Source organism: Sorex fumeus, unplaced genomic scaffold, assembly GCF_029834395.1.
Source record: "Sorex fumeus unplaced genomic scaffold, SorFum_2.1 ptg000037l, whole genome shotgun sequence".
NCBI lineage: Eukaryota > Metazoa > Chordata > Mammalia > Eulipotyphla > Soricidae > Sorex > Sorex fumeus.
The window spans coordinates 39,200,937-39,220,198 of record NW_026606094.1 but is presented as its reverse complement, the minus strand read 5'-3'; the positions used below and the strand labels follow the sequence as shown (position 1 = coordinate 39,220,198).

The 19,262-nt window shown below is 39.6% G+C and overlaps 1 protein-coding gene across 17 annotated transcripts in view; it reads right to left on the bottom strand.

Annotated features, from left to right (window-relative positions):
- Positions 1–19,262, bottom strand: part of ADAM22 (ADAM metallopeptidase domain 22) — a 264,012-nt gene that overhangs the window by 198,185 nt on the left and 46,565 nt on the right. For all 17 annotated transcript variants that reach the window (XM_056118006.1, XM_056118007.1, XM_056118009.1 and 14 more), the window contains exon 3: positions 16,023–16,099. In XM_056118006.1, coding sequence (XP_055973981.1) covers positions 16,023–16,099 — 77 coding nt within the window. The remainder of the gene's footprint in view (positions 1–16,022; positions 16,100–19,262) is intronic.

Below are 19,262 nucleotides of genomic sequence, written 5' to 3'. Positions count from 1 at the left end.
TCTTCTCTGCCTTATCTATCAGGATAAATAGAGTACAATGTGTTAACTGCCCACTGGTTGTGGACCTGGATCATGATCCCTATTCTTAAAGAAAAGCTCCTCCTAGAACCCCTATTCCCTTCTCTTTTTGAAAAATGCTCATACACTTATGTCATGGCATTCACAAACAAGCATACTGAAGCTCACACCCTTTGTTTAGGCAACTGTAATCACAACTGCACACTGTATGGGGGTGATACTGGACATCAAACCCACAACTTCATGCCTACAACACAGGCATACTACCACTAAGCTCATCTCATCTCAGACCATAAATATTTTTCTTAATTAAAAAAAATCTCCAAAGTCAACTTTGGAAAATACTTTAGCTTCTCTCAAAATATAAAAACAAAATTATCAAAGGACCCAATAATTGCATCTACCTAAGAGAAAGGAAAATATAAATCCTCTTAAAACTTTCATGTGATGCTTCATTAGCATTATTCATCATAGGTCAACACTAGAAACTTGGCTATTCCTGGAAGACTAGCATAGGGGTTTAGAGCACTGGCCTTGCAGGTTCTTCATCTATGCATATGGTTTTCCATATGCACCGAGCACAATTCTGGTAGTTTTGCTGTCTCTGATTCTTGGTGCTACAAGTGATTTTTAAGCTGCACTGCATTTAGGCCTGTGTCAGTACCACAAGAAAGCAAGCAGGCACCCAACTATAAAAATGTGTCAGTTCCATGGCCAGGAAGTAGAACCCTAAGGATCACCACACCAAGTAAATGCTACAGCCAAAACTTACATACCCTAATAGAGTGAACCCCAGTGAAATGTGTGCAAGCACCATGACTAAAGGAGTGAAAACCTTGTTAAGCACCATCACACGTCATGCTAAAATGTGTGAGCACCACAGACAGACACTTGACCAAGTAGCACTGGCCACTACCACACTGAAGGGATGCAGAAAGGAAAGGGGAAAAACAAGTGATAGCAAGAGTAACAACCAAAAATTTCCTGGAAATTAAATTGCCCATCACCAAGTGAATAGACATAATATTATATTTATATAATAAATATAAAAGTAAAGGCCCTCCCGTTGATCGTCGATTTGCTCGAGCGGACCCAGTAACGTCTCCATTGGAGACTTGGTTGTTACTGTGTCTGGCATATCGAATACTCTCGGTAGCTTGCCGGGCTCTCCGAGAGGGGCGGAGGAATCGAACCTGGGTCGGCCTTGTTGGCCGCTTGTAAGGCGAACGCCCTACCGCTGTGCTATCTCTCCAGCCCACAAGCTATATCACGGATGAATTTCAAAATACTCCAAATCAAAGAAATCATACACAAGTACAAATTCTGCATTTCGCTTCATATGACATATCCAGAAAAGACAAATTTATAAAGAAGTCATTAAGTGATTGACTGGAACTGGGGATGGGAATTGGGAATTATGGTTAAGCAAAAATTAGGAACTCTTTCTTGGATGAAAGAGAAGTACTTTATTTTGTTTTAAAAATGTTTATCTCTTGGGGGGCACATCTGATAGTGCTCAGGGGCTATTCCTGACTCTATGCTCAGGTATGACCCCCAGCAGTACTCAAAGGACAATACGTGATGCCCTGTGGTGCCCTGAGGAATGGATTTGCACCAGGGTGCAGCTGACATGGTTGCATGCAAGGCAAGTGCCTCTCCAACTGTACTGCCTCTCTGCTTCCAGGAAAAGTATTTTTAAAATGACAGTGATGGTTGCACCACTCAATTAAAATTTTCAAAATTATCACTGCTTTAACATTTGAAAAGGGTTAATTTGGGAGATGGTAGGCTACACCCAGTGGTGCTAAGGACTCACTTCTGGCTTCAGGGACCCTAACTAGTGAGACTTTGGGGGCCATATGAGGTATTGAGGACTGAACCCTGGGTAACTGAAGCCCTGTACTATTGATATGGCACCTGAAATGGGTGAATTTATCACATGTAACTGCTTTGGAAAGTCAAGTACAAGGGCCAGGGAGATGTTTTAAAGAGCTGGAGAAAAAGTTTTGCATATCAAAGCCCAGGGTTTGATCTCTGCCCCTCATGGTTCTTTGGGCACTGAATAAAAAGTGATTCCCCAGCACTGCCAATGGTAGCGCACACACACACACACACACACACACACACACACACACAAATGTTTTTTTTTTGCTTTTATGGGTCACACCCAGTGATGCTCAGGGGTTACTCCTGGCTCTGCACTCAGGAATTACTCCTGGCGGTGCTCAGGGGACCATATGGGATGCTGGAAATCGAACTCGGGTTGGACACGTGCAAGGCAAATGCCCTATCCGCTGTGCTATCGTTCCAGCCCCTATACACACACATATTTTAACTAAAAAAAAAAAAAAATCAAATGTTTTGTTTGGTTCTATATGCATGAATTTAAAGTTTGTATGTTATATTTTAGGTTACATTTGACAAATATAAATTAAAGCAGCATTGAAAACTATGATATAGGGCTAGAAAGACTTTGGAGGTGAGGCATTTGCCTTGTATGCAGTTATTTAGTCAACTCTTGTTTGATTTCCAGAACTGCATACAGTCCTTGGAGCACCACCTAAGCACAGAACCAATAGTAAGCCCTGAGCACCACTGAGTGTGGCCTAACACCCACCCTGATACACACACATACACGTGCGTGCGCGCGCGCGCACACACACACACACACACACACACACACACTATAAAATGGATAAGAAATTTTAGAAATTATTTCCAAATATCTCCTACAAACACATACTGACATAGCAAAAATTCTGCATAAAATAAAGCATTCATTGGAAAAATACAATTTCCTCAAACTGGTTTAAAAGCAAGCCTTTTGGACTAGGGCTAAAGCTCAGTGACAGAGCACACAGGGTAAAGATAAGAACTTTTAAACATGTACATATATATATAGGTAGGTATACTTATTAACCTCTATAATTCTATACTATATAAGATAATAGTGCAGGAAATTTTTAATAAGTGAAAATGCATTTTATACCTCTTTTTAATTCAAATATTAATCAAGCTCACTTATAATACAAAATTTCTAAATAATATAACGGTAACTCTATTTTAGAGTTGACAGTAGGGTACACTTGAAGACTGGATCTTAACATTTAAACAGATAATTGTCTCAAAATCAGCTACAGCATTTTCAAGTGAAATGATAATTTGCAATGGGCAGCTTCTCGTTTGTACAACTGCCACCCAAGGCAAGTCTTAGAGCTCTCTTTAGTCTGGGAAAGCTTGAAACAGTAGAGAAAAGCAATTACACTTATCTCAAGGTGTTAATTGCAAAGTTGTGTCACTACATGTTCTTTGTTTACTAGCTAGCCCCTTTCCTGAAAACTATGCCTTGCCTTTGCCTAAGCATTATATCAGAGAAAAATCAGGGATCAGCGTCAAAGCCGAGAGGCTGTGCAATTCTGATCTTTTCTCCTAACTCAGGAGGTCAACTGTGATGAAGAAACCTATAAGCTGTAGATATCTGGCACAGGAAATTGGAGGCCAACCACACATGCTAGGAAGAAAGGGAGCTCAGATAGAGAAGGGAACACCAAATAAAGGTGTTGGGAGGATCCTCCCAAGATGGGAGAAGCATGCTGGAAGTAGACTATAGACCAAACATGATTGTCACCCATTGCCTCTTTTGCAAACCACAACACCCAATAAGAGAGAGAGAACAAAAGGGAATGCCCTGCCACAGAGGCAGGGTGGGATGGGGGGGATGGGGGGTGGGAGGGATACTGGGATCAGTGGTGGTGGGAAATGGGCACTGGTGGAGGGATGGGTCATTGTATAATTGAAACCCAAGCACAAAAACTTGTAAGTCTACAACTGTACCTCATGATGTCCCACTGATAAAAAAGAAAAAGAAAAGAAATGAAAAGAAAACCATTTGGGAGAAGTCTACCGTCAAATCAGGAAAGTGCAGTGAGATGACTCTTCTGAGGGCAGGGGCCAGCTTTACTTTCTGAAAGTGCATATCCATGTTGCTGTTCTGCAGAAGAAGGATCTAAGGTGCTCTGAACCAGAGATAGGATTTTTCTCCACTGGCTCTGAACAGTGAGCATCTTCACTCTCTTCCCAGGATGCACAAACCTTGCAGAAGACTGGCTGTTTGAGTCTGGGCTTGTAGGCTCCTGTAGGGACCACTCCTGACAGATATCAGCAGCTCTCACTGGTGGAGGGTAACTGAACTGTGCCCACAAGGCAGCTGCCATGAAGGTTATTGCAGTGAATCTGTTTGAAGCAGGAATAGCATGGCAGGAAAAATACTCGAGATCAAATCTCAAAAACAGCTGAGGAAAAAACTTGAAGAAGATCCTATATGGCAAGAAGGCCAGTGAGAACTTCTGCCATACTAATTCGGATCAGAAATAGGAGGTGTAGTGCCATTTTATAGTCACAACCTAAAAAAAGTCAGTACTGTGTGCCAGAACAATGAATTATTCAATGTGACAGAGCAGATATTTTTTATCAAACCTAAAAGAGCTGCTCAGCACTGCTAACAGTGCTCAGAGGACCTATGTGGTGCCAGGGATTTGACCAGGGAAGAGGAGATGCAAGGCAAGCACTTTAACCCCTGTAGAATCCTCTGCAGTCAGGATTAATTTTAAGTGATAGGAGACATTAACACAATAATCATAATAAATCAAATATGAAAACATAGTATTCCCTGCAAGATCTAGAAAGACAACCAATAAAATCTAACATCTGTTACTTAAAAAAAAAGAAAATAAAACATAGAAAAGAAGGTAGGGGATACTGCATTAACATGATAGAGACTAGCTCCCAAAAATAAATAATCAACATTCTTTTTTTTAATTTTTATTAGTGAGATACCATGAGGCACAGTTGTAGACTTTACAAATTTTTTGTGCTTGGGTTTCAGTTATACAATGATCAAATACCCATCCCTCCACCAGTGCCCATTTCCCACCACCACGCATCCCAGTATCCTTCCCACCCCCCCCAATCGCCCCAACCCACCCTGCCTCTGTGATAGGGCATTCCCTTTTGTTCTCTCTCTCCTCTTGGGTGTTGTGGTTTGCAAAAGAGGCAATGAGTGGCAATCATATTTGGTCTATAGTCTACTTTCAGCATGCTTCTCCCATCCTGGAAGGATCCTCCCAACATCCTTTATTTGGTGCTCCTTTCTCTATCTGAGCTCCCTTTCCCCCTAGCATGTGTGGTTGGCCTCCAAGCCATGGAGCAAACCTCCTGGTACTAATCCCGGCCACTCTTGGGTGTTAAAGTAAAGTAAAGTAAAGGCCCTCCCGTTGATCGTCGATTTGCTCGAGCGGGCCCAGTAACGTCTCCATTGGAGACTTTGTGTTAGTCTCCTATTTTGAGACTAACTCAATTTTTACTTTATGTTCCCCAGATGAATGCAATCTTTCTATGTCTATCCCTCTCTTTCTGACTCATTTCGCTTATCATGATACTTTCCATGTAGTACCACTTATATGTAAATTTCATGACTTCATCTTTTCTAACAGCTACATAGTACTCCACTGTGTAGTTGTACCAAAGTTTCTTTAGCCAGTCATCTGTTCTCGGGCACTCAGGTTTTCTCCAGATTCTGGCTATTGTAAAGAGTGCTGCAATGAACAAACAAATACAGATGTCACTTCAACTATACTTTTTTTTGCCTCTCTGGGATATATTCCCAGGAGTGGTATTGCTGAGTCAAATGGAGCTCAATTTCTAATTTTTAATAACCAACGTTCTTAACAATTAATGCAGCACAGTCTTATTACTCAAAATAATGAAGATAAAATGTTATCACCAAACAACAGAGTTCAAAATCTTCTATATATAATATTAGAGTATGCAAAGTACAATCTTAGAAAGGGAAACTCATTCTTACAGTTTACCAGTTATTATTACTGTCAAAGTAGAAACCTAAGATAAACAATGAAAGCCTCTAGCAATATTAAGAATGACATCAGTAACTAATAACGAAATATGTTGGAAGGGCTGGGGAGCATGTGCACAGCATGTGTAAGGGTCTTAAGAGATCTCATGTTGTGCACACACCTCCAGGCACCCACAGTATGCCTCATCCTGGACCAGCAGTGCTGGGTGTAACACTGGTGGCCCTGACCACTGAACAACCAAGTCACTCTGCCAGGCCGAGCATAACCCAAAAAGACCTCCAGACTCCCAGCCCTGCTGGGTGGAGCCACTAAAAAAAAAAAAAAAGAAAACCGTTCCTCAGTGACAACAAAAATAAACTTTCCCTGAAATCCTAAAATGTTCCACATAGAATGTATAGAATGTGCAGGACCTATAAAAATAAAAGTACTAAATTTTCACAGAGACATAAAAAGTAATCTTTGGATGTTTTTAGAAACCCAATAATATGGAAATGTACAGAACTGCAAAATGTGTACTTTTCCCAAATTAAAATACAGGATCAGGGTCAGCCAATTAAAATTTTAAAAAGAGTGACAAAATTATCTTAAATTTACATATTAGAAAAGGCCCTAAAAATCTAAGAAAATTCGTAAAAGAAAAATGAATATTTTTCCACATTAAATATTCAAACACTAGCAAAGCTAATAACTTTGTTATTAAAACACTAATAAGCAGAATGGCAGTACCGGGCATAGTGATTAATGAGAAAGTCTCCAGGAGATACTGCTTTTGAGAAAACATTAAAATATATAATAGCTAAATAAGATCATTATGTCAGTGGAAGAAAGTGAAAAATGAACTATATAGTGTGGAGTGGAAATCAGTAACCCCTTTTTATAGGAGCCCAGACTTATTTGGCCTACTGCCCTCTTTTCAGTGCTCCCCTGGAAATCTACCTTCTTGGAGCACACAAATGGGAGACACAATCCAATTACTACAAGTTCAATGTGGCCCATACCAGACTCCCATCCCCACCCCATTCATTGATCATTCCTGTAACATGTAACTCCCATCACGGTGTGCACTGTTCACTCTGGGGAACACTGGCTTAGAGCATCATCAAAGCTGTAACTTTTGGGGGGTGGAGGATCTGGGTCACACCAGACAGCACGTGAGGTTAACTCCTGGGGAATCTCAGGAGGCCATATGTGGGTGGTGCTAAGGATTGACCCCATGCAAGCCAAGGGTCTTTCCTGCTATACTATCTCTACAGTGCCAATTATCCAAATTTTGTGACTGAGAAAAAGCTCCTTGTGGTTTAAAGCTTCTACCTTTCCAGAGGTATTTAATAGCTCTTGGCTTACCCTGATTCAGCTCCTTATCCATCTTCCAATCTCTCAAACATGCTGTTAGTTCTGACTTGACACTGCTGTTTCTGCCTGAGGGCACCTTCAAGTTCAAATATCACCTTCTCAGAGATGGCCTTTTTTGATAACATTAATCAGCACCTCATCACCAAGCCACACAACTACTGTTAACTGCACTGTTATTCTAAAGTTACTATATTCCTTAGGTTATTTTGGGTCTTTTTTTTTTATTAATACAAAAGATGTCATAGGGATAGGATGCTTATCTCCCTGTTTCTGTGGAGTCTTCAGAGGCCAAAAGAGCCCTTAGCAGTTGGCAGTTTTATGTATTTTATAAAGATCCAAAGAGATAATACAGGGATTAAAATTTATGAGTTATATACATATGAGTGTACATATGCATGTCACTATATGCTCAAATGTACAGCCTGCAGATATGCCTGTGTGCAGATATGAAGATGCATGTACATTTGCGTGCACATACATATAGGTGCGTACAAAATAAAGAACCCTTATTGATAAAGATCATTCAATACATTTACTCTATACAATAAAGTTGTAAGAGTTGTACATATAAACAGGATTACAAAATAGTTGTGCAGAAAGAGATACCAGTTACAAATATGTTTGTTAATGAGAAATTTATTGTGGAATTCATTGTCATCATATATCATCATCATTTCATTGTAATCCTACTCTCATCATTTTTAAATTTTTTTTAATTTTTTAAAAATTTTATTTATTTAGTCATTTTTATTAGTGAATCACTGTAAGGTACTGTTACATACTTACAAACTTCATGTTTATGTTTAAGTCATAGACTGATCGGGTACCCATCCCTCCACCAATGCCCATTCCCCATCTCCAGGATCCCAATATCCCTCCCACAACCACCCCATCCCCTTCCCCACCCCGCCTCTGTGACAGGGCATTCCCTTTTGTTCTCTCTCCTTTTGAGTGTTGTGGTTTGCAACAGAGGTATTGAGTGGCCATCGTGTTTGGTCTATAGTCTATTTCCAGCAGCTCCCAACCCAAGCGGGTCCTCTCAGCACCCTTTACTCTCCGTCTGAGCTGCCTTTTCACCCAGCAAGTGAGGCTGGCTTCCAAGCCATAGGCCAAACCTCCTGGTCCTTATCTCTATTACTCTTGGGTGTTAGGCTCCTATTCTGTTACTTTATATTTCACAGGCTCATCATTTTTTTAACCCATTCAGTAAGCAATTTCTCTATCAGAGTAAATACAGCCTGGTTAAATAAATGAGTACTTTTCAGATTCAAATTTCAATTCAATTTATACCCTGTCATTTGGCCCTCATGACTTCCCTTTATTTCTGAAAATTCAAGCATTCCAATGTAAAGCAAAAAAGAGTAGATTAATTGGCAAACATTCCCCCCAAATGAGAGAAGACAAAACTGAACTTGCGCATTTGAAAAGAATTTGTGTATGCACTATCTGACCTTCTCCTGTTTCTCCCCCAACACGCTGCACCCACCACCTCTATGCCACCCCCGGTTCTGCATGAGTCGCTCTGTCTCTGACAGCTGTCACGTTTGAATCCCTGCTTCTCCTACCCACCCTACACTGTAAAATAGGAAAGTAAAAGAGACTGATCACAGAATGAGGGAAGCTATTTTTTGTTGCTATTGGAATAAGATAATAGGCAGATCATATCAAAAGTACAATAAAAAATTTACAACTGAATCATCCAAGATCTGAGAGTTGTACAACAGAACTGCTTCCAAAATAACAAGCTATTAAAAATGGGTTCTTTTTAATTATGTTTCACATTCTGAAATAACCAGTCACATTCCATAGCATATTTGTTTCCTTGTGTAGAGTGGGTGAAATGTGGGATGTATGTTGGTGTGTATATGCACATTGGTGGGGAGTGGGATTGCTTTGCCATGTCTTCTGTAAAGGATCAAAGAGTAGGAGAAAGAAAATTTTTCAATCTTATGCTTGTCTTGAGCAGTTTAATAATCCACTGCTAGAAGGGGAGAGATTTACAGGAATACTCTTGGCCTGGTTTTCTCTAGCGGAGTTAAATATCTTTATTGAGTATTTTCTTTAACGAGTAATGTTTCACAATGAAGTAAAAAACAACAGCCACTGACCTCTGGAAAGGTCCGATGTAGCTTCAGGACTAGTTTAACCAGAGCAAGCCATATGTTTTGTTTTATTAATATGTCTGTTCTAAACAGAGAAATTTCAAAACCAACTGACCCCATGAAGGAACAGAAAATTTTTTCTCACCCTTCATAATCTTGGAAAAATAGGAACTGGCTATGCTTTTAGGTTTTAACCATCCATATTTTTTATCTCTTATTGTAGAGCTTACAACCTAAGAATTGAACTCTTGTATAATTTGATTGTAGATCATTTTGTTTACTGAACATTTAGAATGAATATTACATAATGACATTTTGCCTTCAATTCCAATCTAAAAATATTTATTTTTAGATTCAACTGGAATGCAGTTATGCCAGTTATGCATAGGTTTATTTAAGAGAAAACAAACACACAAATACACGCCACAAAAACACACACAAGTACACGCCAAACACTACCTGACCCATAGTCCTAAATGTGTTTGAGTTTTTAAAAATGCTTATAGAGACCATAGTTAATTTTTCACCTTCATGTTCCTTGACCAACAAACTCTAGTCCTAAATGTGTTTGAGTTTTAAAAAAATGCTTATAAAGACCATAGTTAATTTTTCACCTTCATGCTCCTTTGCTAACACAACTCTAAGATAATATAGAACTGAGGGCCAACATGTGGCTCCAGTGGTGGAGAACATGCTTTGCAGTCTCAAGGTCTTGATTCCCTCTCTGGCAGCTCACACCACCCGCCACTAGTAGATGTGGTCTCCACAACCAACAACACAAACAATCTGTGAAGTAAATACATTATCCATAAAAAAAAAAAATACATCATTTGTATCAAATAATCCTGGCAATTTCAGCATAAAGCAAATAAGGACCTACCTCTATGGCAATATATATCCCAGATTGAAAACATTTTCTCAATTCAAGCAATCTTCACTTATACTACTGCACTTTTAATAATTTCATATCTTCAGTACAATAATAAGGAAATATCCTTCAGTGATTATAATATCTCAAAAGAAGTTGTATAATAATCTAAACCTCATGCTCTAATAAGTATGGTGCTTCAGGAACAGGAAGTATGCTCAGATTTCTCCAAACTAAGTAAGCTGGACTGGACAATAAATATGAATAACTACTGAGTACTGAAAATCAAGGTGTTACAAATGTTAGAAATGAACACCAACAATAAAAAATATCAGAGGTGTCCTGAGGAACAATGACTTATAGGAAGCAGGGGGTAAAACAGTCACTGGAAGAGAAGAATTTCTGAATTCCAACTAAACATCTATGAACAGATTTTAGAAGCCAGTTTTCACATGTTCTTCCTTTTCCTTTTTTTTTTTTTTTTTTGCGACCTCATTCTTCCTCACTAATAGCACTCTCCTCCTATTTGTTAATTCCGGCCTTTCTTTTCTACTTTACTTTTTTGTTTTTGTGCCACACCCAGTTGCTCCTGGGGACTACTACTAGCTCTATGCTCAGGAATTATGCAGTGCTGAGAATCAAACCCTGGCCTCCCACATGAAAAGCATGTACTCAACATGGGTTCAATTCCTCTGCCCCTCTTGAAGAGCCCAGCAAGCTACCAAGAGTCTCTTGCCCGCACGGCAATGCCTGGCAAGCTACCCATGATGTATTTAATATGCCAAACATTGTAACAACTAGTCTCACAATGTAGACGTTACTGGTGCCCGCTCGAGCAAATTGATGAACAACGGGAGGACAGTGCAGTGCATATCACTAATTAGCAGGGAGCTGCAAATCAAAACAATGAGATATCATCCTGCTCCATAGAGACTGGCTCACGTGGAAAAGAGCAACCAAGTGTGCGCGCACATACAGGGAAAATGCTTTCCAGAAAACAACATGGGCATTCCTCAAAAAAGCTAGAAACTGAGCTTGCATATGACTCAGCAAAACCACTGCTGGAAATATACCCTAGTGGCCCAAAAATACAATGGAGAAAAGCCATCTGCACTACTCTCTCTGCTCATTGCAGCACTATTCACAATGGCCAGAATTTGGAAACAACCGAAGTGCCCGAAAAAAATGAATGGATAGACAAACTATGGTGCATCTACACAATGGAACACTTCGCAGCTGTTAGGAAAAATGAAGTCATGAAATTTGTTTACACATGGATGGACAGGGAGAGTATTATGCTGAGTGAAATCAGTCAGAGGAAGAAGAACAAACACAAAATGATTGTACATATCACTAATTATCAGGATATAAAATTTTTTAAAAAAATAATATTTGAATAATATACAAAGCCAGTAGAAACAAGACTGGGAGAACTGGTTCATGATAGGAAGCTTGCCACCAATGGGAAGAAGGAGTTGGGACAGAGAAGGGACCACCATGACAATGATAGGTAGAAATGATCACTCTGGACACAAACTGAGTGCTGAAAGGAGGTAAAATGATATACATGATACCCTTTCGGTACCAGTATTGCAAACCACAGAGCCTAAAATGAAAATAAGAGGTGGCAGGGTGCGGGGTGATAGATATGAAAAGCTCTAAAAGTGTCTGGCATAAAGGCAGGCTGTGGGAGCAGGGCCGGGGGGTGGGCAGGAGGAAAACTGAGGACACTGGTTCTGGGAAATGTGTGATGGTGAAAGGAACACTGTGCACTCATGTTGGAACACTGTGTGACTGAAACTCAATCATAAACAACTTTATGACTACACCTCACTTTGATTCAATAAAAAAAGTGTTTTTTTTTAAATTTTTAACCAAAAGGAAAAAAAATTTAAATGAAAAGAAAAGCATGTACTCAGTTTGTTGAACTCGCTGGCCTCTCAATCTTTGTTTTCCAAGCCAGGATAATTTTCTATCCTAAAGTTTATTCTAAACTAAAGAAATAGCAGTAAAGGAAAAAAAATGTCTATGCTAGAGTAGCTTACATTAATGTGGCAGGAAAATACTATAAAAATTATAATATGGAGATTATTAGTTGAACTTATGTCGATGCTGGCAGTAAAACTAGTGACATAAAACAATGACAATTACAAGTGAGGTGACCTGCATATGAAATATTGATGAATATTATATTTAAAAAGAAGCCGCAGATAAGAATATAATAAGTAAATATGAAGATGAGGGCAGAAAATGTTACAACTTAAAATAACACCAATTCTTTTAGAAGTAAAATTATGTGAAAATTTTTCTCTGGTTTTTTCATTTTTTTTCCAAGGAGTATATATTCCTTTATAATTACTTTTTTAAAACTTTACAACATGGAAGTTGCTGTGAGACTTAGATGAGTTACACATGTGTATTCATGTGTACACAAATATATATATGTATATACCTATATACACAGGCATATGAGATATATATGACATGGATGAGAGTTATTATATAAGGAAAATATATGATAAAAATTACCTTAAGACAATGAATACAGTATGTTCGGTTCAAAATTACAGTGCATTCGTATAAATGGTGATTGCCTTATTGAGAAACAGTTGCTTCTATGTAGCAAAGATGTGGTCAGTGCTGCAGAGCGCAGAAACAAAGACTGACAGAACCCTGGTAGGAAATGTGATGCAAATGCTTTTTTTAAAAAAAATGGGGCAAGAATCATAGTACAGCAGGTAAGGAACTTGCCTTACTTGTGGCCAACCCAGGTCTGATCTCCAGCATCCCATGTGGTCCTCTGAGCCTGCCAGGAGTTGTCCCTGAACACAGACCCAGGAGTAAGTTCTAAGCACCACTGGGTGTGACCCAAACGATCACAATCACGACCATCCTGTTGTTCGTCGATTGCCTCGAGCAGGCCCCAGTAACATCTCCTTTGTCCTAGCCCTGAGATTTTTTTAAAAAGTGCCATATTCAAGGCTCTTTCAGGGTTAGGAGAATGAGACCCATCATTGTTACTGGTATTTGGCATATTGGGTATGCCACGGGGCGTTTGCCAGACTCTGCTGTGTGGGCAGGTTACATTCGGTAGCCTGCCAGTTTGTCCAAAGTAGGAATGAGATAATAAGATGTCACAATAAGGTGTGTTCCGGGAGCTGGGTTTTATAGTCTCTGAGTCTTGACCGTTGGTTGATGGGATTACACAGCGCCAGGGGGCCAGTTGGTGGGTGTGACCCCTGCCTACTGGAATCTGGAGGATCTGGGTGGAGGATGCTCAGCCCCGATCCGAGCAGACCCAAACATCAAAATATATTTAAAAGTTCGCAATAAAGTGTCCTACTTGACTTAAAACACTATGCTCACTCAAAGACAAATGGTTTATTACAAACTCATGAAAAGTTACTTCTAATTCTAAAATCCTATTTTCCCCACAGTCAAAATTCTACCAATATTTATAGAATTCTTGGTGACCTAATCATCAAAGTTGAAAGTATCTAATAATAGCATTATTTTGAATTACACACCAATGCAGTCAATCCTCTAAACCAACAATTCTCAATCAGGGACCATGTGGGTCCTAGGTTATAAGGGAACCACAGGAAAAAAAAAAAATATATATATATATATATATATCACAAAAGGGGAACAGAGACCAACTTAGTCTGATATTGTGGTCATAGTTAGAACAATATTGAGAAACTCTCCTCTAAACAATTAAGTACCAGAATAATCTTCTCTTTTCTGATGTAAAAAAAAAAAAATTCAGGACTGGGATAACACTGGGTTGTCTTTGCTCCTCCCGAAGGGAGTTTAAGTTTATTGGATTACTCACACAACAGTGCCCCTGAGGCACACCCAATTCCATCAAGCACTAATAATCCTATATTGCTTTTCTCTTTCCTTTATGTCACTTGCATGGTTTAGCAATGTTCTTTTTGTATAGACACAGGAAAACAGTTGATTATGCTTTTGTACATGGGAGTTAACTGACTCCATGTAATGTTTTCTACTGGGCATCTATCATATTTACCTGAATTAAACCTCAGTTGCTTTTACTTCCCAGCACCCCCAAAAGAAGGATCCCAACAAAGGGACTGGATGGACCCAGGGCAAGCTGTAAGCTACCCTGGCATCGGAAAGGGACAATCTAAGTGCCATAAGAAGTATAACAAGTTAAGAGAATGGTCATGGAACAATCTCTGTCATGACCCAAAAAGAAGTAACTGAATAAGGACCTTGTTGCTGTTAGGATAGAATAACCTAATTATCTGAGGACTGTAGTCTAGAATATATAGCAAGATGTCCCCAGGAAGAGCCAACCTTTAAGCTTAATATATCTCTTACTGTGTTCGTACAAAATGACTAGAAATAATCACTGTCACTGTCCTCCCGTTGTTCATTGATTTGCTCAAGCAGGCCCAGTAACGTCTCCATTGGAGACTTTGTTGTTACTGTGTTTGGCATATCGAATAAATCACGGGTAGCATGCCAGGCTCTGCCATGCGGGCGAGATACTCTCGGTAGCTTTCCAGGCTCTCCAAGAGGGGCGGAGGAATCGAGCTCGGGTCAGCCATGTTGGCTGCGTGCAAGGCAAATGCCCTACCGCTGTGCTATCACTCCAGCCCAGAAATAATATAAGAAGTAAATTTACTATAATTGTTTAAATGGATTACTATCTGAGGAAAGAAGAAAGCTATACACCCTACATGGGATCCCTCCCTTGAGCAGATCTCCTAGTTATCTGGAGTGCTGAACCCTCAGATGAGATTTTGCCCTTGAGTTAATCTCCTAGAACTTCCCCTGAAGGAGTGGCTTTACCTGTCTGTTGTTACAACAATGTTCAACCCCACCTATGTGTACCTCCACCCTTCATGATTGCCATGTAACTATACTGTAAGGAGAAAGAAAGGACTATGGACTATGACAAGACACGGAAGATATAATGAGAAGCTATAATGAGGTAGAGGACTTTTGAGGTCTACGAGGAGACTAGGATGATAGAACTATAATGACTGGAACTATGAACAAAACTACAATGACAATTATGTTGTAAGGGGAGAGATTGGGGAGGAGAGAGAAATAGTCTACTGACCGGTCTGGGGTCTAGTTTCTCCATTCCAGGTTCTTCGTCTGTCCACTGCCATGGGCCAGCTAAGGGAACAGTTCTCAGCCACTGAACACTCGAGACCTGAGTGCCCCTGGGAAACTTTCTTTGGAAACTCACAAGGGACCAGAGTAATAGTACTATGATTCAGGCACTTGCCTTGCACCAGATCTGGGCTTGATCCCCGATACCCTATAGGGTACCCGGAGCCCACCATGAGTGATCCCTAAGCACAGAGCCAGGAGTAAGCCTTGAATACCACTGAGTGTGGCCAAAGAAATAAACAAAAAAGACATTTTTTATATGATTTTTTGTATAATTTTCAGAATCTAGTGATACTCATTTTCTCTTAGGTACATATATTATTGTATAAAATATAATTGCAAATCCTACCCTGTATTTTCTCATCTTTTCCCTGTTTCTACTACTGATCATGACAGTTTCATGTACACAGAGCTCCAACAGCACACACACCACAAAGCCTGCTTCGCGTCTCCATTTTCCAACTTCAAATTTGTTTCCATCATTCAATTTCAAATAGATATCCATTTCCTATTATTTTCATACTTAGTCAATATTGCTACAGTTTTAAGTGTATTTTTTACCAATTTTGAAATATGAAGTAAAATATAATAAGAAACAAAACCTTAGAGAAAGACAGAAAAGTGTATTCAAAAGATAGTGCAGCTCAACAGACTTACTGATTTAGCGTGACATCCAGAATAAATGATGTTCCAAAGGCATCAACCTGGAAGCTTGCCTGGGCAACATGAGTCAACTGCAATTTTAAAAAGACAAAAAAAAAAAACATTTATCATTCAGTTACAGCATTCAAAGGTAAGCATATCTTAAGATCGTTCACATAGGTTTACAATACCATAATTAGAAAACCAATTCAACACAGGGAGTAAATGAAGACAAAGAAAATTCTGAGCCTTCTTTGATGTCAAGCATTTACCAATCTGAAGTAAAGTGCCAACCAACCAGATATGGCAATGTCCCTAGGTTTCTGGTTTATCTCAAGACACAATATATTTCAGGACTGCACTTTAATCATTTTTAATAATATTAAATGACTAGCTTATTTAAACTCTGTTCATTTTTAAAAATACAGAAAAATACATCAATCCAAGAATTAAATATTGTTGTGAATATGATATACACCTTTTTTGAAAAAAAAATAAGCTTCTATTTCATACTTTAATTGTTCAGGGTTTGGGGTCAGAGAGATAAATATTACAGCCAGTAGGGGTACTGGGTTTGGTCCCTGGCACTCCATATGGTCCCTGAGCATTTCCAGCAGTGATCCCTGAGAACTAAACCAGGGAGAAGCCCTGAACACAGCCAGGTATGGTCCAAATACAACAACAACAAAAAAATTTCTGTTTTTTTTGTAGAGAGGTCTTTTTTATTTTTGGAGAAACTCCTGGTGCTGCTCAGGAAATACACCTAGCTCAGTGTTCGGAGGCCACTCCAGTGATGCTTGAGGGATCTGTCGTGCCGGGGATCAAACTTAGGGCTCTTACATGCAAAGTATGTAAAAATCACTATTTCTTTGGTCAATCCAGGAATTCTCAAAGAAAATCCAGAAGAGAAAAAAAAAAAACCTATTGTTGGGAATATGGTCAAGGGGCTAGAGCAAACGCTTTGCATGTGAGAAGCCCTAGTTTAATCCCCAGCACTGCATGATCCTTAATTCCTCCTAACCCCCTGTGCACTACTGGGTATGCCCCCAATTTTTTTAAAACCCATAGGATGGGGCCATAGTGACAGCACAGCAAATAGGGTGCTTGCCTTGCACATGAGTCCACCCAGGTTTGATCCCCGGTATCCAATATGGTCCTCCAAGCCCTGTCAGGAGTAATTCCTGAGCACAAAAACACTAGTAAGCCCTAAGAACTGCCAGTTGTGGCCCAAAAAACAAATTAAAAAAGTTTATAAGAGATTTTAAACTTTAAAAATTAAAGTGTTACCTATTTAATATTACTGCTTAATATAATAAATAATTGTGCATTAACTAAAAGCAAGAAGAAAAATTATTTACTACATTTGACACCCCAATATTAACAAGACCATATAAGAACAAAAGTATGAAGTTCTTTATTTTTTTGTTTATATATTTCCATGACAAATTCTTGCAAGCTACCCATGACATATTAGATATGCCAAACAGTAACAAGTCTCACAATGTTACTGGGCCCTTTTCGAGCAAATCAATGAACAACGGGAAGACAGTGACAGTGACAATGACAGATATATTTCTACAGTAGTCAAATCTTCTAATATAAACATATAGAACTTTAATAGTAGGAACAAACACTGTTTTAGAAATGAAAAACACTGCATTTATGTAGAGGCAGATGGTATGGCTGCTTCCTGAGAACCAGCACATCTTAGGAAAGAACATTCTAGGATTCTGTGGAGCATGAAAGATACTTCAATCATCTTGGGACTTTTACACACAGAAAACTTCATTCTTAGCTATAATAAAAGAGGGTAAATAGATGATTAGGATGGAGGCAAAAAGAGAGCTGATGATGATGATGATGATGATGATGATGATGATGATATGATGATGATGATGACGATGATGATATACGATAAAACATAAAATTAATAATAAAACTTTTAGTTTGGAGTTTTGGCAGGGAGTGGGGGAGTATAGCCAGTGGTGTTCAGGACTGGTCCCCAGCTCTCTGCACAGAGATCACTTTGGCAGTATGCAAAGAAGTATATGTAGTGCCAGGAATTGAACACGATTAGCCACATGCAAGACAAAAACTGTCGTACTGTCTCCAGCCCCAATAGTAAAACTTTAAAAAATATAAAAATATCTTCTACTTTTACATTTCTGTAATAACTGCGGTGGAGAGCTGTTTCTAACATATCCCAATCACCACTTAAACTTAATTACCTCTAGAGGTCCTGTTTCCAAATGTAGTCTTATTAGGGGTTAGGGCTTCAACATAAAAAATTTGGAGAGAAACATACACAAATCTCAGAAGCAATCAGCTTGCTGCAGAGATGCCTCCAGACTTTGTAATGGGCCACTTTCGTCAGGATACTCCAGATTGGTGCAGGTGCCATCCCTCCGTCTGCCCCCTAGGAATCCCTGTGGCCACCATCTTTTAGAACTCAACAAAAGCGCCAGGTACAGGTTGGCAGTAGCAGCAAATGCCAGGCCTCATTGGAAGGGGAGGAGCTGGCCTGTCTCCTTCCCCCAGCCCCGATGGGACTCTGGGATGATGCCCATTAATGGCTACCAGCTACTTGAGCTCCCAGACGGCCATGATCCAGAGACACACACACGAATCACTAAACCAAGCAGGTCCCTGCGGAGATCTCTCCAGACCCTAATTATTAAAATGTTAGAATTCTTAGAGTGTGCAGCCATGACACGGCTACGTGACATTATATTTTATTCATAACAAGCAATATAAAACAGATTGTCTAGTGTTGCCTTTTCAGCAGGTTTGAGTGGTGGTGGTATCAAAATGTCGAGTGTAGCCAGACTTAAGAAAGAGTATTGTGCAGGTTGTCTGCCACACAGGCAGGTGAAGGGAATGGGATGGGGAGGGGGAATGTTGGGGATTTTGGTGGTGGAAGGTGTGTACTGGTGAAGGGATGGGTGTTTGATGATTGCGTGATCAAGACTCAGGCATGAAAGCTTTGTGGCTGTATCTCATGGTGAATCAATAAAAAGGGGGGATGCATATGGGTTTCTTCCAAATTTAGGCAATGAAGTTTATGAATAAAGCTGTTGTAAATGATAAAGCACTATCCTCCCATCGTTCATCGATTTGCTTGAGTGGGCCCCAGTAAAGTCTCACAAGAAATTGTGAGACTTGTTGTTACTGTTTTTGGCATATCAAATACATCACAGGGAGCTTGCCAGGGTTTGTCGTGTGGGTAAGATAGTCTCAGTAGCTTGCCAGGCTCTC